This window comes from Schistocerca americana, chromosome 9 (genome assembly GCF_021461395.2).
Source record: "Schistocerca americana isolate TAMUIC-IGC-003095 chromosome 9, iqSchAmer2.1, whole genome shotgun sequence".
Taxonomy (NCBI): Eukaryota; Metazoa; Arthropoda; class Insecta; order Orthoptera; family Acrididae; genus Schistocerca; species Schistocerca americana.
This window is the reverse complement of record NC_060127.1, coordinates 102,026,278-102,048,682: the sequence shown is the minus strand read 5'-3', so window position 1 is coordinate 102,048,682 and position 22,405 is coordinate 102,026,278. Positions and strand designations below refer to the sequence as shown.

General features: G+C 42.3%; 1 protein-coding gene across 1 annotated transcript in view; it reads right to left on the bottom strand.

Moving 5' to 3' along the window:
* LOC124551063 (26S proteasome regulatory subunit 6B) overlaps nt 1-22,405 on the bottom strand; it is a 46,888-nt gene that overhangs the window by 14,129 nt on the left and 10,354 nt on the right. Inside the window, exons 3-6 of the mRNA XM_047125948.1 lie at nt 20,223-20,409; nt 16,245-16,391; nt 15,686-15,889; nt 11,434-11,678 (exon numbers count right to left, since the gene is read on the bottom strand). Of these exons, the coding sequence (XP_046981904.1) occupies nt 11,434-11,678; nt 15,686-15,889; nt 16,245-16,391; nt 20,223-20,409 (783 nt within the window). The remainder of the gene's footprint in view (nt 1-11,433; nt 11,679-15,685; nt 15,890-16,244; nt 16,392-20,222; nt 20,410-22,405) is intronic.

The following is a 22,405-nucleotide window of genomic DNA, read 5'->3' as shown; positions in this document are numbered from 1 at the left end:
TGTATTAGAGCACATCCCCAAATTTTGATTCATAATACACACCACTGCATATTCTCAATGTACGAGGGCGGTTCAGAAAGTAACCTCCGATTGGTCACAGTGCGGGTCGTGGGGGGAGTAGCGACGCCATCTGTGCGTTCACGCACTCAACAGGTCAGTCGGCATCAAGCCGTGGTCGAGTGAATGTCGTACCTGCGCTAGTTTAGTTTTTGTGGCAGTTTTAAATGTGTGCTGCAATAGAAAACCCCGCCAAATGTGAAGTGCGTGCTGTCATAAGGTTTTTTGCAGCCAAAGGATATTCTGCAGCAGCTATTCATCGTGAGCTTTGTGCCGTATACGGACCAAGAGTTATGAGTGAAGGAGTTGTCCGTGAATGGGTACGTTTATTTAAAAATGGACGAGAAAACGTTCACGATGAAGAGAGGAGTGGTAGACCATCATTGGTGACTGACGAACTCGTTCAGACAGTTGATGCAAAAGTTCGTGAAAATCGACGTTTCTCAATGTCTGAGTTGTCTTCTGGTTTTCCACAGATTTCCAAGACTCTTGTACGAGATAGTGACAGCAAGATTGGGGTACCGCAAGTTCTGTGCACGATGGGTGCCCAAAATTCTTACCGACCACCACAAAACTCAAAGAATGGCCTCTGCATTAGACTTTCTGTCACGTTATGAGGACGAAGGAGAACCATTGTTAAACAGAATCGTGACCGGTGACGAAACCTGGATTAAGTACGTGAACCCTGAGACAAAAGAACAATCAAAGATGTGGGCACATTCAAATTCGCCTACCAAACCAAGAAAAGCCTCGCAAGATTTTTCTGCCAGAAAACTGATGGCAACGGTGTTTTGTGATGCCAAAGGGGTGTTGTTGGTTGAATTCATGGAACGTGGTACGACCATTAATCAAGACGTGTACTGTGAAACAATAAAGTTACGACGGGCTATACAGAACAAACGCCGTGGTATGCTGACTTCCGGTATCGTTTTTTTGCACGATAACGCCCGTCCTTACTCTGCTCGCAGAACAACGGCCCTTCTTGAGTCCTTCAAGTGGGACGTTATCAACCATCCACCTTACAGCCCAGACCTGGCGCCAAATGATTATCACCTCTTCATGCATTTGAAGAAATGGCTCGGGTCACAGCGGTTTGATGACGACGAAGAGCTCAAAGATGCGGTCACAGGCTGGCTCCAGGCACAAGCGGGTGATTTTTATGCAGAAGGAATTTCAAAGCTTGTGAAGAGATACGATAAGTGCCTCAATCGCTATGGAGACTATGTAGAAAAATAGTGCAAAGATGTAGTTGTAAGATGTATATATTAAAATATTTTTATTTAACTTGGTGTATTTTTTTAAATCAACCGGAGGTTACTTTCTGAACGGCCCTCGTACACCACTAGAGGTAGGCATGTTAGAACATGGCATACAATGTAGGGACATGGGTGTTTCTGTCCTTCAATTCATTCAATGTTAGTAACTTGTGGTGGTTCAGTACCAAATACTGGCGAAAGCTCCAACAGACAAAACAATCTGTGGGTGGTACAACACATTCTGTGAGAATGGCTGCTTATGTACTTTGAAGAAAATGGGCTGCCTGGGACCATCGGCAGAGAAGGTGGACTGTGTGTGGGAATTGTTTGTCGGGAGCTCATAGAAACTGACAACACTGGAGAGCAGAGAATGGCAGATACTGCAATTGACAGTCCAGCACATTTTATGCAAATGTTTGCTTGTAAAACCATACCTGTGACAGCTGTGACAAGTGTTTAGTGCTTGGAACAATAAGGTTCTGAATTTTGCAATGACTCCCACCTACTGGCGGCAGATGGTCTTTCATAGAAGTCTGTTTTCAGTGATGAAGCCATGTTTCATGTGTCTGGAAAGGTGAGTTGTCATAATGGGCACATCTGGGCACAAAACATCCACATGAGGTAGTGGAATACATCTGTCATTCACTTCAAACACGTTTTTGTGCCACATCCAAAAGTTTAGAGAGTGTTTTTTCTTTTTTGCAAAGAAAACTGGCTGCTTCTGTGTACCCATACATGCAGTAGCAATGACTTACGCCACAATTACAGGAAATCAGTAGACACTTCATTTTGCAACAAGACTAGTGTTCCACCCTACTTTCTTTCAGATACTTGTGAGTATCTCAATCTCAAATTGCATTGGCATTGGATTGGATGTGCTTCCCATCATGACTACCCTCTTCTACAGTGGTTCCCACAATCACCTAGCAAGTACAGTTGACACTGAATCTCAATTAACCCTCACTTTTGGGACCAGGGAGTGGTCAGAACACTAGAAAGATCAGATAATCAGAAGAGAATGAAACAATGCCTTTATAAAGGTCAAAATGATACAATAAATCAAAATTAAGGAAAAAAAAAAAAAAAAAAAAAAAAAAAAAAAAAAAAAAAAACCACACCTATAACACAGGGAAAGGGAAACAGAAAATATATTTAAATATTTAAAATGTTTTCTGTTGGAATTTCTTAAACCTTCACTTTGCGGCTGCATCACATTCCTTCCTTGTCCATAATATGTCCAAAGCTGTAGCGGTTATCTGCTGGTCCACATATTTGAGACAGTCTCGAATGCATCCTTTGGTGCAGTGTGGTCGATTTTTTGTCTTCTTCCTTTTCTTCATCACCTAACTCTTCTTGCTTAACACTATACTGTTGAAAAACAAGATCAATGATCTGATGATCTTCAAGTTCTTCATTGGTAACAGCAGTAATGTCACCTTCTGCCAGCCATTACTCCACATCAGCAGGCTGGATATCATTCTGAAGAGTTTCCAAATCAGTGACCAAATCTGTACCACCTGGCTTGTTAGTTTCTGTAAGTTCTGGTTCTTGGTTTAGGCTAGAACAAATCTCCTTTCATGATTGTGGAGTGTAGAGTGGTTTTCATAAGTTCTTCCCAAGCTTGAGCAGCTGCGAAAATTGAATATTTCAAATTGAGGATTTTCATTGCTTCAAAAAGATTACAACCCTCTTCTGTTTAATCTAACAAAGCACTGCATCTGAGCACTTTTTTTGAGTTTAGTAATGAACAGTAAATGGTGACATTTTTGTTTCTTAATTCTCTTGGTTTCTGAGATAGCCAATTACAAACAACATCAATTTATGGCCACCACCTGCATTGTGCACATTGCAATGGTCAGGCTATTCTTTGTTATTGTCATGCCTGTAGCTGTTTTATTATTCTTAGAGGTGAGAGTTTTTTAAGGGAGCATTTTATAGCTTATCAAATCTATCAATGTTGTATAACTGATCAGTTACCACTTAATTAATTAATTTATTTATTTTAACAAACTCCCTACCTCAATCATCAGCAGCAGAAAGTTTTTAACCTGTAATAGCAACTTGCCTCAAGCCATGACAATTCGTCCACTGGTGGAGCCAACCTTCATGTGCTTGTAAACCGTGACAGGAGTACAATTGATCAATAGTGCTAGCACGCTGTTTGACATTGAGCACAGACAGATGGTCAGACACACAGTCGGATAATCTGAGGAATCAGTTAATCGATGGTCGTGTAATTGAGGTTCTACTATACAAGACTTCATCTTATGGGGTTACATCAAAGATTGTGTGTCCCTGCCTCCGATGTCACTTAATATGGACAAGTTACAAGGAAGGATAACTACTGTGTTCGACGACGAAGTGTTTGAGTTTGAATATTGCACTGATGTTTGTCATGTCTTAAATGGTACCCGAATTTAGCATGCATAATGCAAATTAAAAACTTTGGCTGATGCTCTATCCTCTGACAAATGCGTATTTTCTGTAGATCATTGTTGTTTTCACGTAGTTGCCTCCTGGAACCACGAAGGTTTTCTTTATAAATTTGGCTGTTATAATTGCTAAAATGGGAGTGTCCACCTAGACTTTCATAAGCACCATGGCTATCCATAAAGTAGATAGTGCATGTGTGTATATATATATATATATATATATATATATATATATATATATATATATATATATATATATATATAAACAAAGATGAGGTGACTTACCGAACGAATGCGCTGGCAGGTCGATAGACACACAAACAAACACAAACATACACACAAAATTCAAGCTTTCGCAACACACTGTTGCCTCATCAGGAAAGAGGGAAGGAGAGGGGAAGACGAAAGGAAGTGGGTTTCAAGGGAGAGGGTAAGGAGTCATTCCAATCCCGGGAGCGGAAAGACTTACCTTTGGGGGAAAAAAGGACAGGTATACACTCGCACACATGCACATATCCATCCACACATACAGACACAAGCAGACATATTTAAAGACAAAGAGTTTGGGCAGAGATGTCAGTCGAGGCAGAAGTGTAGAGGCAAAGAAGTTGTTGAAAGACAGGTGAGGTATGAGTGGCGGCAACTTGAAATTAGCGGAGATTGAGGCCTGGCGGATGATGAGAAGAGAGGATATACTGAAGGGCAAGTTCCCATCTCCGGAGTTCGGATAGGTTGGTGTTGGTGGGAAGTATCCAGATAACCCGGACGGTGTAACACTGTGCCAAGATGTGCTGGCTGTGCACCAAGCCATGTTTGGCCACAGGGTGATCCTCATTACCAACAAACACTGTCTGCCTGTGTCCATTCATGCGAATGGACAGTTTGTTGCTGGTCATTCCCACATAGAATGCATCACAGTGTAGGCAGGTCAGTTGGTAAATCACGTGGGTGCTTTCACATGTGGCTCTGCCTTTGATCGCGTACACCTTCCGGGTTACAGGACTGGAGTAGGTGGTGGTGGGAGGGTGCATGGGACAGGTTTTGCATCGGGGGCGGTTACAAGGATAGGAGCCAGAGGGTAGGGAAGGTGGTTTGGGGATTTCATAGGGATGGACTAACAGGTTACGAAGGTTAGGTGGACGGCGGAAAGACACTCTTGGCGAAGTGGGGAGGATTTCATGAAGGATGGATCTCATTTCAGGGCAGGATTTGAGGAAGTCGTATCCCTGCTGGAGAGCCACATTCAGAGTCTGGTCCAGTCCCGGAAAGTATCCTGTCACAAGTGGGGCACTTTTGTGGTTCTTCTGTGGGGGATTCTGGGTTCGAGGGGACGAGGAAGTGGCCCTGGTTATTTGCTTCTGTACCAGGTCGGGAGGGTAGTTGCGGGATGCGAAAGCTGTTTTCAGGTTGTTGGTGTAATGATTCAGGGATTCCGGACTGGAGCAGATTCGTTTGCCACGAAGACCTAGGCTGTAGGGAAGGGACCGTTTGGTGTGGAATGGGTGGCAGCTGTCATAATGGAGGTACTGTTGCTTGTTGGTGGGTTTGATGTGGACGGACGTGTGAAGTTGGCCATTGGACAGGTGGAGGTCAACGTCAAGGAAAGTGGCATGGGATTTGGAGTAGGACCAGGTGAATCTGATGGAACCAAAGGAGTTGAGGTTGGAGAGGAAATTCTGGAGTTCTTCTTCACTGTGAGTCCAGATCATGAAGACATCATCAATAAATCTGTACCAAACTTTGGGTTGGCAGACTTGGGTAACCAAGAAGGCTTCCTCTAAGCGACCCATGAATAGGTTGGCGTACGAGGGGGCCATCCTGGTACCCATGGCTGTTCCCTTTAATTGTTGGTATGTCTGGCCTTCAAAAGTGAAGAAGTTGTGGGTCAGGATGAAGCTGGCTAAGGTAATGAGGAAAGAGGTTTTAGGTAGGGTGGCAGGTGATCGGCGTGAAAGGAAATGCTCCATCGCAGCGAGGCCCTGGACGTGCGGAATATTTGTGTATAAGGACGTGGCATCAATGGTTACAAGGATGGTTTCCGGGGGTAACAGATTGGGTAAGGATTCCAGGCGTTCAAGGAAGTGGTTGGTGTCTTTGATGAAGGATGGGAGACTGCATGTAATGGGTTGAAGGTGTTGATCTATGTAGGCAGAGATACGTTCTGTGGGGGCTTGGTAACCAGCTACAATGGGGCGGCCGGGATGATTGGGTTTGTGGATTTTAGGGAGAAGGTAGAAGGTAGGGGTGCAGGGTGTCGGTGGGGTCAGGAGGTTGATGGAGTCAGGTGAAAGGTTTTGCAGGGGGCCTAAGGTTCTAAGGATTCCTTGAAGCTCCGCCTGGACATCGGGAATGGGGTTACCTTGGCAAACTTTGTATGTGGTGTTGTCTGAAAGCTGACGCAGTCCCTCAGCCACATACTCCCGACGATCAAGTACCACGGTCGTGGAACCCTTGTCCGCCGGAAGAATGACGATGGATCGGTCAGCCTTCAGATCACGGATAGCCTGGGCTTCAGCAGTGGTGATGTTGGGTGTAGGATTAAGGTTTTTTAAGAAGGATTGAGATGCAAGGCTGGAAGTCAGAAATTCCTGGAGGGTTTGGAGAGGGTGATTTTGAGGAAGAGGAGGTGGGTCCCGCTGTGACGGAGGACGGAACTGTTCCAGGCAGGGTTCAATTTGGATGGTGTCTTGAGGAGTCGGATCATTAGGAGTAGGATTAGGATCATTTTTCTTCGTGGCAAAGTGATACTTCCAGCAGAGAGTACGAGTGTAGGACAGTAAATCTTTGACGAGGGCTGTTTGGTTGAATCTGGGAGTGGGGCTGAAGGTGAGGCCTTTGGATAGGACAGAGGTTTCGGATTGGGAGAGAGGTTTGGAGGAAAGGTTAACTACTGAATTAGGGTGTTGTGGTCCCAGATTGTGTTGCTCGGAATTTTGAGGTTTTGGAGGGAGTGGAGCTGGAAGTGGGAGATTGAGTAGATGGGAGAGACTGGGTTTGTGTGCAATGAGAGGAGGTTGAGGTTTGCTGGAAAGGTTGTGAAGGGTGAGTGAGTTGCCTTTCCGGAGGTGGGAAACCAGGAGATTGGATAGTTTTTTGAGGTGGAGGGTGGCATGCTGTTCTAATTTACGGTTGGCCTGTAGGAGGATGCTCTGAACAGTCAGTGTGGATGTGGGAGAGGAAAGATTAAGGACTTTTATTAAGGATAGGAGTTGACGGGTGTGTTCATTGGCTGAGTTGATGTGTAGGTGAAGGATTAGGTGGGTGAGGGCAATGGATTGTTCAGTTTGGAACTGGTATAGGGACTGATGGAAGGAAGGGTTGCAGCCAGAGATGGGAACTTTAAGTGTGAGGCCTTTGGGGGTGATGCCAAATGTCAGACAAGCCTGAGAAAATAGAATATGGGAGCGTAATCTGGCTAGGGCGAAGGCATGTTTGCGGAGGGAATGTAAATAAAACTTAATGGGGTCGTTGTGGGGGTGTTGTGAGGGTGACATGGTATTAGAAGGTGGAAAGTGTAACATGAGGTGAAATGAAAATGAAAATAAAAATATATGGGGAGAGATAAAGGTGAACCGGAAAGTAACTGGAGATCTGGAATGAAAAAAGGCGAAAGGTGTTGGTTACAGCTGGGCTATGTTGGACTTGGGCTGGTAGACAGCGATGTGCATAAAGGTTAGGTGGTTGTGTTGCCGCCAAAACACGTTAAAGGACGGAGAAATTCGGGAAAATTTCGAAAAAACTGCGTGTAGTATATTAAAAGGAGTGGGATTGTGGTGGCAGATTATGAAAATGTGGCTAACAATTGTCTGACGAAGAAATAATGGCGTTAAAACCTGTGGGAAGCGGCTAAAAATAATCAGTGATGTGGGAAAAACGGAAATGGAAATAAAGCGAAAGTTATTATGAACACACCCGTCAACTCCTATCCTTAATAAAAGTCCTTAATCTTTCCTCTCCCACATCCACACTGACTGTTCAGAGCATCCTCCTACAGGCCAACCGTAAATTAGAACAGCATGCCACCCTCCACCTCAAAAAACTATCCAATCTCCTGGTTTCCCACCTCCGGAAAGGCAACTCACTCACCCTTCACAACCTTTCCAGCAAACCTCAACCTCCTCTCATTGCACACAAACCCAGTCTCTCCCATCTACTCAATCTCCCACTTCCAGCTCCACTCCCTCCAAAACCTCAAAATTCCGAGCAACACAATCTGGGACCACAACACCCTAATTCAGTAGTTAACCTTTCCTCCAAACCTCTCTCCCAATCCGAAACCTCTGTCCTATCCAAAGGCCTCACCTTCAGCCCCACTCCCAGATTCAACCAAACAGCCCTCGTCAAAGATTTACTGTCCTACACTCGTACTCTCTGCTGGAAGTATCACTTTGCCACGAAGAAAAATGATCCTAATCCTACTCCTAATGATCCGACTCCTCAAGACACCATCCAAATTGAACCCTGCCTGGAACAGTTCCGTCCTCCGTCACAGCGGGACCCACCTCCTCTTCCTCAAAATCACCCTCTCCAAACCCTCCAGGAATTTCTGACTTCCAGCCTTGCATCTCAATCCTTCTTAAAAAACCTTAATCCTACACCCAACATCACCACTGCTGAAGCCCAGGCTATCCGTGATCTGAAGGCTGACCGATCCATCGTCATTCTTCCGGCGGACAAGGGTTCCACGACCGTGGTACTTGATCGTCGGGAGTATGTGGCTGAGGGACTGCGTCAGCTTTCAGACAACACCACATACAAAGTTTGCCAAGGTAACCCCATTCCCGATGTCCAGGCGGAGCTTCAAGGAATCCTTAGAACCTTAGGCCCCCTGCAAAACCTTTCACCTGACTCCATCAACCTCCTGACCCCACCGACACCCCGCACCCCTACCTTCTACCTTCTCCCTAAAATCCACAAACCCAATCATCCCGGCCGCCCCATTGTAGCTGGTTACCAAGCCCCCACAGAACGTATCTCTGCCTACATAGATCAACACCTTCAACCCATTACATGCAGTCTCCCATCCTTCATCAAAGACACCAACCACTTCCTTGAACGCCTGGAATCCTTACCCAATCTGTTACCCCCGGAAACCATCCTTGTAACCATTGATGCCACGTCCTTATACACAAATATTCCGCACGTCCAGGGCCTCGCTGCGATGGAGCATTTCCTTTCACGCCGATCACCTGCCACCCTACCTAAAACCTCTTTCCTCATTACCTTAGCCAGCTTCATCCTGACCCACAACTTCTTCACTTTTGAAGGCCAGACATACCAACAATTAAAGGGAACAGCCATGGGTACCAGGATGGCCCCCTCGTACGCCAACCTATTCATGGGTCGCTTAGAGGAAGCCTTCTTGGTTACCCAAGTCTGCCAACCCAAAGTTTGGTACAGATTTATTGATGATGTCTTCATGATCTGGACTCACAGTGAAGAAGAACTCCAGAATTTCCTCTCCAACCTCAACTCCTTTGGTTCCATCAGATTCACCTGGTCCTACTCCAAATCCCATGCCACTTTCCTTGACGTTGACCTCCACCTGTCCAATGGCCAACTTCACACGTCCGTCCACATCAAACCCACCAACAAGCAACAGTACCTCCATTATGACAGCTGCCACCCATTCCACATCAAACTGTCCCTTCCCTACAGCCTAGGTCTTCGTGGCAAACGAATCTGCTCCAGTCCGGAATCCCTGAATCATTACACCAACAACCTGAAAACAGCTTTCGCATCCCGCAACTACCCTCCCGACCTGGTACAGAAGCAAATAACCAGGGCCACTTCCTCGTCCCCTCGAACCCAGAATCCCCCACAGAAGAACCACAAAAGTGCCCCACTTGTGACAGGATACTTTCCGGGACTGGACCAGACTCTGAATGTGGCTCTCCAGCAGGGATACGACTTCCTCAAATCCTGCCCTGAAATGAGATCCATCCTTCATGAAATCCTCCCCACTCCGCCAAGAGTGTCTTTCCGCCGTCCACCTAACCTTCGTAACCTGTTAGTCCATCCCTATGAAATCCCCAAACCACCTTCCCTACCCTCTGGCTCCTATCCTTGTAACCGCCCCCGATGCAAAACCTGTCCCATGCACCCTCCCACCACCACCTACTCCAGTCCTGTAACCCGGAAGGTGTACGCGATCAAAGGCAGAGCCACATGTGAAAGCACCCACGTGATTTACCAACTGACCTGCCTACACTGTGATGCATTCTATGTGGGAATGACCAGCAACAAACTGTCCATTCGCATGAATGGACACAGGCAGACAGTGTTTGTTGGTAATGAGGATCACCCTGTGGCCAAACATGGCTTGGTGCACAGCCAGCACATCTTGGCACAGTGTTACACCGTCCGGGTTATCTGGATACTTCCCACCAACACCAACCTATCCGAACTCCGGAGATGGGAACTTGCCCTTCAGTATATCCTCTCTTCTCGTCATCCGCCAGGCCTCAATCTCCGCTAATTTCAAGTTGCCGCCACTCATACCTCACCTGTCTTTCAACAACTTCTTTGCCTCTACACTTCTGCCTCGACTGACATCTCTGCCCAAACTCTTTGTCTTTAAATATGTCTGCTTGTGTCTGTATGTGTGGATGGATATGTGCATGTGTGCGAGTGTATACCTGTCCTTTTTTCCCCCAAAGGTAAGTCTTTCCGCTCCCGGGATTGGAATGACTCCTTACCCTCTCCCTTGAAACCCACTTCCTTTCGTCTTCCCCTCTCCTTCCCTCTTTCCTGATGAGGCAACAGTGTGTTGCGAAAGCTTGAATTTTGTGTGTATGTTTGTGTTTGTTTGTGTGTCTATCGACCTGCCAGCGCTTTCGTTCGGTAAGTCACCTCATCTTTGTTTTTATATATAATTTTTTCCCACGTGGAATGTTTCCTTCTATTTTATATATATATATATATATATATATATATATATATATATATATATATATATTAAAAAAAAGGTATAGGGAACAAAATGATTTATTCATTTTAAAGTGACAAATACCGCTTTCCAACAGTCTCAACAAAAATTTAGGCACTTTATCATAGAGGCGAACAAGCTTTGAAATTCCACTGTTGGAAAATTCTGGCACCTCAGGCTTCAACTAGAGGTCTGAGCTGCCAACAGTTGACAGTCATGTACATGAGATGTGCATTTCTCTATCTTTTTCTGACGAACGCTGTGGCCGAAAGCTTGTGTGTAACTGTGTTAATTCTGCCTGTCTGCAACTTAACGTCACCTTTATGGTAAGTAGCACTCTACCTTTTCCTACATTGTTGATATTCCAACCTAGAGTTTCTATTGATTGAATATACCACTCTTTCATATTTTGTATTTAGACAGGGGGGCAATCAAATGAGTCTGTAATCAGAAACACTTTCTTATCTCTATTTTAATATATCAGAGTCGCCACTGTATATTTAAACCTATCATGAGATCTCTGCCTTGAGTTACTGATTAATAAGATCAAACATTGTCCTGACAATGTCAGCAAAGGATTTTAAAATGACAGGAAATGGACAAACACAGAAATGATTTAATCTTGTTCCTAATCATCATTTACACTCTGCTAGAATCAATAAAGTCTCTTAATCATAGACCAAATCAGTGATGATGAAATGTGGCAGTGGGCCAACACATTAAGTACCAAAAATCAATATGTGGAGTCAGCAGCACTAACCTTAACATTTGTAGTCTGATCGAAGCCATCCATTTGGTTGAGCAATTCTAATAAAATTCTCTGCACTTCTCGGTCTGCACCAGTCTGTGCATCAAATCGCTTCGTTGCAATGGCATCAATCTCATCGATGAAGATGATGGCAGGAGAATTTTCCTTGGCAAGTCTAAATACATCTCTCACCATTCGTGGGCCTTCCCCTAAATATTTCTGGACAAATTCTGAGCCGACTACCCGGATGAATGCCGCTGAAATGTAGTGAGAGTAGTTATTACACTAAATTAATAAAAATCAATTTTTAACACCTAGATAAAATTAATTTGTGTTTATAACTGCTTTTATGTTTTTCACATGCGATTGAAAAGACTTGTTCACAGAATAACAATACAAGCTTAAGTGAAATGTGGCAACAGTGCCATGAATAAGCTGACATGGACAGATTACACAGAACTCAACAAAAGAAGGTTAAATAACAGAAGCAACTATGTCAATATCATGGAGATTATCACCAAATTTCTTCTCTACGCATCTTGTTACAGAACATGGATGAATTTTATTCTTGCCACTGGATGGTACAAACAGCTAAGTATATATTTTTTTGTACTACACATGTTTTGTTCATAAAAGTGAATTCCCTCTGTCTGTTTCATTAGAAGTAATAAGGATGACCATATTAAGTGATCAATTATAGTGAATAATTTGAGATCTTTGGAAAATATCAACTCAATTGGTGGAAAGTTTACAAACCTGAAAGAGACCATTGCACGTCAATTAAGAAAGATTTAAATTCAGTTCACACAACCCATTACAGTGGTTAGAGAACGAGCAAATCAAGATAAGAATAATGGATGAAAAATATACAATAAGTATGATTATATATGTAATAAGAAAAGGAGAAGGAACCACTTACTTGCAGCAAATGAGAGACGGTGTAAGAAAAACTTCCAATCTGGAAACTCTACTAACATTCTTGCCACTGCTTTTCTTTATATTTCAAACTATAGTTATTTTCAGCAAGTTCACAACATTTTCAAAATAATGTGCAGAAATACAGACGAAATGAGTGAAAAATCTGTATGGAATCATTCTTTATAAAGGCATAATAATTTATTTTCACTACTGGCGAGTAACTGCCGCCGCGCAGACAATGTCCAGCATTTGGTAAACAGCAGCCACCTTCTCATTCAACAGTGACCACCAGTCATGGCACATAATACAAGAGCCAACAGACAACAGAGGTTACACTCTCCCTCCACCACAATTACCTATTAAAATAAAGTTCCCTCTCCTTCCTCCTTAACCCTTTAGTGACCAGTGGGAACTATAGTTCCCACTTATTTGTTTTGACTGTAAGTTCAGTGGTAATCCGTGTTCCCACTTCTAACTTGTGCTACCATCTCTGTTACAGTGTGCTAGCTATGTGTAGATTGTCAACAGTTAGGCAAAAGCTTTTGTATTTCTACCTTGTGAGTCAGTCAATGCAGAAGCGCATTTCCCGCGTGAAAACGAGCCACTGTTTCAACCGCTAAAGCGTTTTTTGATAGTGTGCTTTCCTTTTGCATGTGTTGTATTTATCTACTTTTATATTTATGAGGGAGATAGTATTCGTGTATATTTGCTGGATTTGACTGAAAATTACATAAATATTACAAGGTAAGATGGTGGAAGCAGAAGTGAAGTATTCTGCCGTTTGGCTGTGGCAGAGTATAATAAAATAATGGAAGGAGTGGATAGATTTGATTAGCTGCGTGAACGGTACGCTGTAGGCCGTCGTTCATGGAAGTGGTGGCACAAACTGTTTTTCTTTTGTTGTGGATTTGGCAGTTGTCAATTCCTACGTTATGTGGAAGCTACAGAAGACGGAAGCAGACCAGCTAACATTTAGATTGCACTTGGCAAGGCAGCTTATCTCTGGCTTCTCAAGTCGTAAGAGAAGAGGAAGGCCTGTTCATTTTCAAACACCAAAACGAGGTGTGTCTGGAGTACCAGATGAAGTTTGTCTTGAGAAAGTTGGAACTCATTTCCCGACAAAAGGTACAACAAAAGAAGATGCTGCCAATGTAGCACCAAGAACAAATAAAAGAGAACAAAAATAATGTGTAGCAACAGTCGTGTACCTTTGTGTGTAGCACCATGCTTCTCTAAGTTCCATAGTACATCACCTTAGTGAACTCAAAGGACAGTGTGAACTAATACAAATATAAATGTAATGTTTAACATGTTTTTGTACTAAAAAATAGAGGAAATACATTTTTTTAAATTAGCAAGTGAAGTTACTCCAGAGTTCGGTGGGAACAATAGTTCCCACTAACTTTTTTGTACTCTTAGGCTAATCTCTCACTTTCAAGATCTAAACTATGATTTTATGAATGGTTTCTTAGCCCAATAAAGTGTTCATAATAAGTCTACAACTTCCGGAAATAATTTGGTCACCAAAGGGTTAAGTGACCAATGAAATGAACTATATTTTTAAAATTATGAGATAATGGCACGTACAGTGAACAGTAATAACAAAATATAAGGGGCACTGCATAGCTAGAATGCACCAGTAGACCCAGAAGAAGGCTGGTGCAACTGTGGCCGAAATGATGTTTTTTTTCTCCAGCAGTAGTTTTATACAATATGACACAGTACCATACCCAGAAAATTTTTATGTCAAATGTGTAAGTAAGTGTCTACAGCTCTGTACACATACTCTTACTATGTCATTTGCACTATTTTCTTGCAACTTACAAAAAAAAAAACACTTTTGTTTTTCCTTGTTTCTCTCATAATAGGTGCTTTCGTTGTTAGCGAAAATTGCTGCAACATTTTTGGTAAAATCTAACTTTTCCAACACCTCTATGACATGCAGTGTCAGAAGCTCTGCCCTTTCAATATGATATTTGACCAACTGCAACATTTAGTGCCTTTATCTAGATGGTAAACAGTAACCACAAAAGGAACTGGCTAAAATTCTGTGCAGCTGGAAGAATCTATCATCACTGGAAAAACTGTGCTTCTTTCACACTTGTTTCTGTGTGTTCCATACCAATCAGTGGAGCAGCCTACTGCTTGTGCATTGCTGTGTGATATAGTGAGCAAATGTAACTTTTTACAATGAAAGTTGTTTCTCCAGGTCTGAAACTGGTGTCATAATTAATTACAAATTTTTACTCTTAAAGAGTTAAAAAATCACGACTGTTCAGAAAAAAATTGGATAAATGGGAACTCATTCTGAAACTAATAATCATTTGTTACTCTTTTGTTGAACACAGTACACAGCTTTCAAATATTAAAGTTTACACACATTTGAAGTGTGTCAGTGAGAAGCATAGTTAAAATTCTAGATCTCCCAACACACAAAGACACTCGTCCAATTAGCCCCCCCCCCCCTCCCCACCAACTGTATTTTTAAAATAATGTATCCTTCAGATAATAAAATAGCTGGAAAAATAAGCTACAAACAAATCACAGACTATGTTTTTGTACTTCATAGTTGAAACTTCATAGCACATTTGATAAGAATTCTAAATTTTTATTAAAAAATTCAAGGTGGTTTTAATTTAAAATCTTCGATATAATGTATTGCATGAAAAGGATTAGCGTGAGAGGAGGGCAACACTACTCTCATAAGCATACCTGTTGCCAACTTTCCCTTATCAGTAATCTTTTATGCACCAGCATTTTTAAAGGCCTCTGGTAACTATCCTGTTTATATATATAGAATAAAAAATAAAAACACACCCTGTTTGTGAATGTGGATAAAAGAGAAATTACTGAAGTCCCATTTCTGCTAAAATAAGTGACATTCTATAAGTGTTTTCTGACAGCAACGGAAACATTGTGGTAGAAATGAAGTAGCTCTTAATCTTAGATAAACTGTCACCAGAGTTTAATTTTAAGTTGCCACTAACCAATTACATATAGAATGTGAAGCAAATTTAAATAGTAATTATTATAAAGGAAGCTTTTTGATGACTCACGTTTGCCATACTCCCATAACACTCATTTAAATTTTTTCAACTCCTTAGAAAGTAATGCACAAGGTTTCACATTTTTAAAGCTATTGGTGGAAGTGTAAGGGTGTTGCGTGGGTCAGTGTGCACTTTAACTACAAGAACAGTTGTAGTTGCTAATTAGCAATAAATAAATTATTCCCAAAAAGACTTGACAGTTTTCATTTACTGATTAACCAAAAATGAGACATTAAATGAAAACTGAAAAAACTGAAATACTCCATTTCTCAGAACTACTAAAAGTAAGAGCTTTGTACCAGTAGTATGATGAGCAACAGCTTTTGCTAGCATGGTCTTTCCACAGCCTGGTGGCCCATACATCAGTACACCACGGGGTGGATCAATACCAATCTGCTTGTAGAGTTCAAAGTGTGTCAAGGGCAGTTCCACAGCCTCTCTAATTTCCTGCTTCTGCATGTCCATACCGCCTATGTCAGAGTATGTTACATCTGGCTTCTCATCTGTAACAAAAATTAGTATCACAAGATGATTAGATAAGATGAATTATGAAGTGCTTGGAAACTGGTATGTATAATTTAATGAGTGTCATTACAGCACAGCATAGCCTACAAATGATATTTCTGAAATACAATAATATTCTCAGTAAACTATCTGCTAATCAGTTTGGAAGTATTTACTCACATTCAAAAGGAGCTAGCTAGACTACCGCATTATCTAAATCATTCTACACCATTTATGACTTCACTTAGAAAGGAATTACTCAGGAAACCGAGTGACCACAAAGTCAACAAGATTGCATAATAATACATTACATATTTACATTCTGTAATAGATGTCACAAAAATACTGACTTACCAGCCTGGAGCATTGATATGGATGAGTCAGCCTCAGGTGGGAGAACATCAACCAGTGCATTGCTGTGTTTGTGGAGAGCAACACTTGCTGAAGGTTTCAGAAGTTCCCGGTCAATTGTCGACAGTATTCGGACATAGTAGTTTGAACCTACCCAGAAACAAAACATGAATTTCATTTTGAGATGCAAAAAACTTGAGAAATGAAAAGGATATCAATCATGAGTATTGTTTTAACGAATGAAAGAAATTAATAGTGAGATATTTTAATTTCCAGCTCCATATTAGCATCAATGCATCAACTAAAAATATAATTTACAGTACAGCTGGAATTATCAGTAGCCATATGAAAGCCTTAAAAAATCAGAATAGAAAGAAACTATTTACAACCAAAGATTCCTTGTGTCTCCCTATATGGCCTTGTAAGGATGCTAATTATCAACCACACACAGTTTATTTCAGTGTTTGTGACCTATTACTGAGTTCATCCAAGTGTAAGACAACCTTTTTTTTTTTTTTTTTTTTTTTTTTTTTTGCAGGGCCTCCATGTGAAAATTTTATTTTTAACATATCATGACTGATGCCAGTCAAGGTGCTGTCTCTCCATTGCTCATAGGTTGGTAAGGCATCAGTTCTGCTAGTTTTGCACAGTCAATTGGATGACACTTTCACATAACCAATAAGAGGCATGAAAAGGGGCACTGAATTTCTGGTGCATTCAACACTGCGTCTCAGCAACGATGCAGGAAAAGACAGATTGCTACTTACTGTAAGGAAAACATGTCAAGTTGCAGGCACGCATGATTAAAAGAAACTCTTACAGCCATCGCACCATCAGTAAAGACAAAGACAGACACACACACACACACACACACACACACACACACACACACACACACACACAAGCCAAATCCATCATCTCAGGCTGGAATGCGTGGGATGCAAGCATCAATCTGGAGATGGTGCGAAAGGGAAGGTGAAGGGATAATAGCGTACATGTGGGGGAAAGACAAACGCTGCCTGATGGTGTGTCCAGGGACTAGCTGGCGACAGGTACAGCATCAGGAAGTTGTGTGGTAGGGAGGCGGGGGGGGGGGGGGGGGGGGGGACAAAGAAGGAGAGGAGGAGCGCACTCAGCACCCATTGTGGCAGTTTCCTTTTGGCTTCCACCCCATCTGGCACGTGAATCCAGATAGGGAAGTGATCACTTCAGTGCAAGTCATCGGTCCCTTCCCACTGAGCAGTGTTAGTAACAGCTGGAGAGCAAAGCAAGAGATCAATGGCAGAGAACGACCTAGTTGCTGTGCAGAAGTGAGTGCTCTCTCCCACATTTAGCAAGTATGCGCATGATGACATGAGAAGCTTCTCAATTGCTCTATCCCCAGGGGAAGATATTTGCAGAACCCCAAAGCACATTGTGTGCATTAAAATCACCACAGAGGATGAAGGGGCAGGGGAGCTGTGTAATAAGGTCGATTAGGGTCTATTCATCATGTGCATCATGTGGGGGAAAGTAAAGGGCACATGCACTGATATAGCAATTGCTTGTCAAGTTGTCGTAAAAGAGAGGCAAGGAATGGTATCCGGTACTGACGAAAATACCTATGCCACCTCTAGCTCTCTCCCCACTCAGGTCGTCCTTTTTGTGGAGTACATAGCTTCATAGCTCAGGGGTGTACAATTGTTGGAAACGAGTCTCCTGGAGACACAGACGTCTACCTTGAGATAAGAGGGAGACATAGTGGTCTACCCTGAGATAAGAGACCGAGTTCCTTCACATGCATCCTGAACACCTGCAAGTTTCACTGCAGAATGGTAACCATTAAATCAATGTGGTTTTAATTTACCCCTATCTTTGCACTGTGGAGGTGAAGCAGTTGTAGAGCGAGGGTGAGTGGAGGGGTCTGCTTGGATCCAAGGCATCTAACTCCATGATGTCCTCCTCATCAGTCAGATGTGAAAAATGATGCCCGACAGTGCTCAGGACAGCTTTTGACCCGAACATCATGAACCTTTCCCTGCACCCTCACTCTTCGAAGATGAGGAGGAAAGGGGGCATTTAGGGACACTCTGCTTGTCTTCTGTCTTCTTGACACTCATTATGGAACTGCTGCTGGTCTTTTCTGTGGTGGCTGCTTGGATTGCTTTATCCTTACTCACTTTGCCTTGGCATGTACACATGCAAGTATAGGGTCTGGTGGTGTATGGTTGTACACTGGACATCATCTGCATCGAGCCGTCAATCTCAGGAACAGGTTTCTGCACCATGGAAGCATAAGAAGTGGTAAACACGGAAGGTTTCGTCGCCTTATATTCATTTTTTATTTCAGCATAGGGGATCCGCTTGTTGACTTTTACTTCCTGAAGTTTTTCTTCATGTGCAAAAACAGGGCAGTCTCTGCTCCAGACTGGATCGCTCCCAGAGCAGTTAATGCAGACTTCTGGAGATGGACAGTCAATCCCAGCTTAATGGGCTGCCTTTCCACATTTCCAACAGGTCACTTCACCCCTGAAACTCGGCGTCATGTGACAAAAACGCTGGCATTTGTAGCACTGCATTGGATTAGGTATGGAAGGCCTAACCCTAAGTCGGATGAAACCTGCCATGAGGAGGTCAGACAACGTTGGAGAATTAAAGGTCACAATGAACGTGGTGGTCTCAATTTCTCCATTATTTCTACACGTCCTTTGCTCTACATCCACTCTCCTCTGCAATGCCCATTCTTGTTTAAGTTTGGCTATGTCATTATCCATAATGTCATGGCATGTGACCACACACTTGCTAGAGCTAAGGGAGTTATGCAGTTCAACAGTTACATCACATTCACCCAATTTTTCAGTCTTCATAAGTAGTTCCACCTGCTTTGCCCTGTTAATCTCGACAAGTGGGAACCATTCCAGGCAGTCAAGCCAAGATCCCCCATTCCTTGAGACACACAACATTCCATTGCCATGCCATACGGTGGTCGTTGAAGCATGCCCAGAGCTTATGGTAACAGCAGACTGGTGGTGCTTATCAGTCCCCAGCTCAGGAATCACGGGGCCGCCAAGCCCGTACTTAGCAAATGGTTGCCGAGCTCTTGAGGGCATTATGATATTTTGATGAGTGTCATTATCATCTTTTGACTTCATCGTAAGATGATGAAAATGACTGTCAAAATGTAGTGGAATTTGGCACAGCCATCTGGATGGAAGCTGAGAAGATTTCATTAGCAATATATGCCCGGAAAAATCTACATTAACAATCGAGTAATGTCAGATTGTAAGATTAGTTAGCAACCTTCAAAATGTTGCATTATGTATGTGGTGATCCTCACACAGGCAAGAGTTTCCATGAGTCCAATACAGGGAAAAAAAGTAAGTATTTTCTGAGATTAACAGGTGGTGGTGAGAGCAGGGGAGGGGACAGGGGTGGTGGGAGATTTGTGAGATTTGGGTAGATAGGTCAAGGCAGGATCTGCACACGTATGCAGAATCAATTTCGAGCACAACAGGAAGAAAGATATAAGTGAACATGAGGACCAGGGAGAAATCAAGTGCAATGGCATTAATTACTTTTAACTGGGTAAAAAAGTCCAAGAGGATTGGTAAGTAATTGGTATTTGTGACAAAATCTACATGCAGCAATGTAAGAGACATCGAATTACATGAAACAGTGGCAGGTTATATGTCGGTTGGCATTATGAATAACATGGATCTTTGAGACAGTAAAATAGGAAGAATGAGATGGTGTAGAGATATTGGGAATAACTACAGTTTGTCAAATGTATGCCCCATACTCCTGACAGACTGAAACAACAAGACAAAGATTACTTGTTGAAAAATACTGGTGCAAACTTTCCAGCATTACTGTTCCTTAAAGTTAAGGCATTTTGATGTTTCTCAAAAAATTCACAAAGAAACTGGAGAAATATTGTATTCATGCTCAGGTGTTCACACATACAACTAGCTATTAATGAAACGGCAAAAAAACTAAGTATACCTGTAGTGCTGCCAACTATTCCAGTATTCTGGTCAACAGCCTCGAGAAACTGCCCAATAACCAGGGGAACACTCTGTATCCGCTTAACTTCCTCCTGCGCATGGAGGTACTCCTTTTTCAAGTTGCGCTGCTCATCTTTTATGTATTCTTCCTGCACAGCTAAGAATTCCAGTTGCCTCTGAAGCTTCTGCAAAATTTACAAGTATATGTGACAATGACAACAATAGTCCCACACCATGCAATTTTACATGTGGCAGTGGTGCTCTGTAACTTAGCTTCGGTGGTCAGGAGAGGGAGTACCTGAATACTTGTTTAGGTCATGCAAGAATGAAAGTAATTGAAACTTAAGAACACACTTCATATGCTGTGACAGCAGTGTGGACACTTTTATTGTTCCAAACTGACCAGATGCCCCAGCCTTATGCAGCCATCATTTGATCTACAGCAAAAACATAATGATAAGGGGGGGGGGTGGGGGGTGGGAGGGGTAGGGTACACTACAAATGGTGCTGTAATAAGACACCTCATATCCAGTAAGGCTTGTATTTGAATTAAATGACTTTTGAAGTAAGTTTGGCCCTATGTGGTTTTTGTGTGCAATTCCCACACCCCCACCACCCTCCTTTCCGCGTAATACTCTTCAGGACCCCACCAGATCTGGCCAGCTCATTTGTGCTTGCACCAGTGAGGTTTTCTTTTTATGTCACATAGCTTTGTTAAAGATATAGGTTATTTTTTAAATTTTTTGGTTATTACTGTTTTCTCACTATCAATAAGCAGACAGTATGTAATTACTGCAGATTTTGTATGGAGCATAAACTTGTAGTAATTTTATATGAATAGTCAGGCAGCATTCTTAATCGTTATATTGAGCACTTTGAAAAACACACCTTTATTTCTGGTGCATAGCCATTCATTACTTGTAATCACAGCATGTGGTCATTTAGTTTGTACCACACACGCCATCCAGTGGTGAGACAAGTGTGCATTTAATCAACTGGGTTTTCATCAATTTTTGTTGTGTGGAATGCCTTTTATGCTTTGAGTTCATGTAATGTAATACGGCAATTTTATAGCAAGTTCCATAAGGTAAATGGAATTTCGTATCTCCCCCCCCCCCCCCTTTAGGTCAGATGATGGGAGCATAAGACTGTTGAAACTGGTCATCTTTGAATAATAAAAGCTACTACACTCTGATCATGACATACAAAGTATGTTCTTCATTTCCAACCATACCGACTGGGCCACATCACAGCATGTGTATCTTACAAAATTAGAGTAATGACTTCTTTCTTCTTAATTTTTAGATAAGTTGAATCTACAGAGTTTCATCAATAGAAATATTCTGTGAATAATGTAGAGTTAAAACAGTCATACTTTATTGATCATCAGAAAAAACCACACACACACACACACACACACACACACACACACACACACACACACACACACACACACACACATATCCATCCACACATATACAGACACAAGCAGACATATTTAAAGACCTTTTTTCCCCCCTAAGGTAAGTCTTTCCGCTCCCGGGATTGGAATGACTCCTTACCCTCTCCCTTAAAACCCACATCCTTTCGCCTTTCCCTCTCCTTCCCTCTTTCCTGATGAGGCAACAGTTTGTTGCGAAAGCTTGAATTTTGTATATATATATATATATATATATATATATATATATAGCATAAAAAAAGGGAATGTCATATTAAGAAAACTGTATCATCTCTGTGACTTCATACGATTCCTTCATCAATTGTAAAGAGATTGGTACACAGGAAAAATGAGGAAGGAAGTGCAAATGGAAGGGAGGCAACTGAACTAACTAGCACCAAGGCAACAAGACTCCTGTGATGCTGCCACTCTACTCCACTATTAGCCTCCTAAGCATTAAAATCTCTCTTTTTCAAGTCTTTTTATAATTTAGTCATATTTAACATCACAGTTTGATGTGCTTATAAGCATCTGATTACAGGCTGTAATGTGAAGTACATTCCAGGGGCACTCTGTCATACTGAATTTAATGAAGGACAAAATTTACCACAATCCCGTTTATGTGTTATGCAATTGCACACACAACAGAAAAATTCATTGAAACCATGAAACTTCCTGGCAGATTACAGCTGTGCACCATATAGTGACTTGAACACAGGACTTTTGCCTATTGTGGGCAAGTG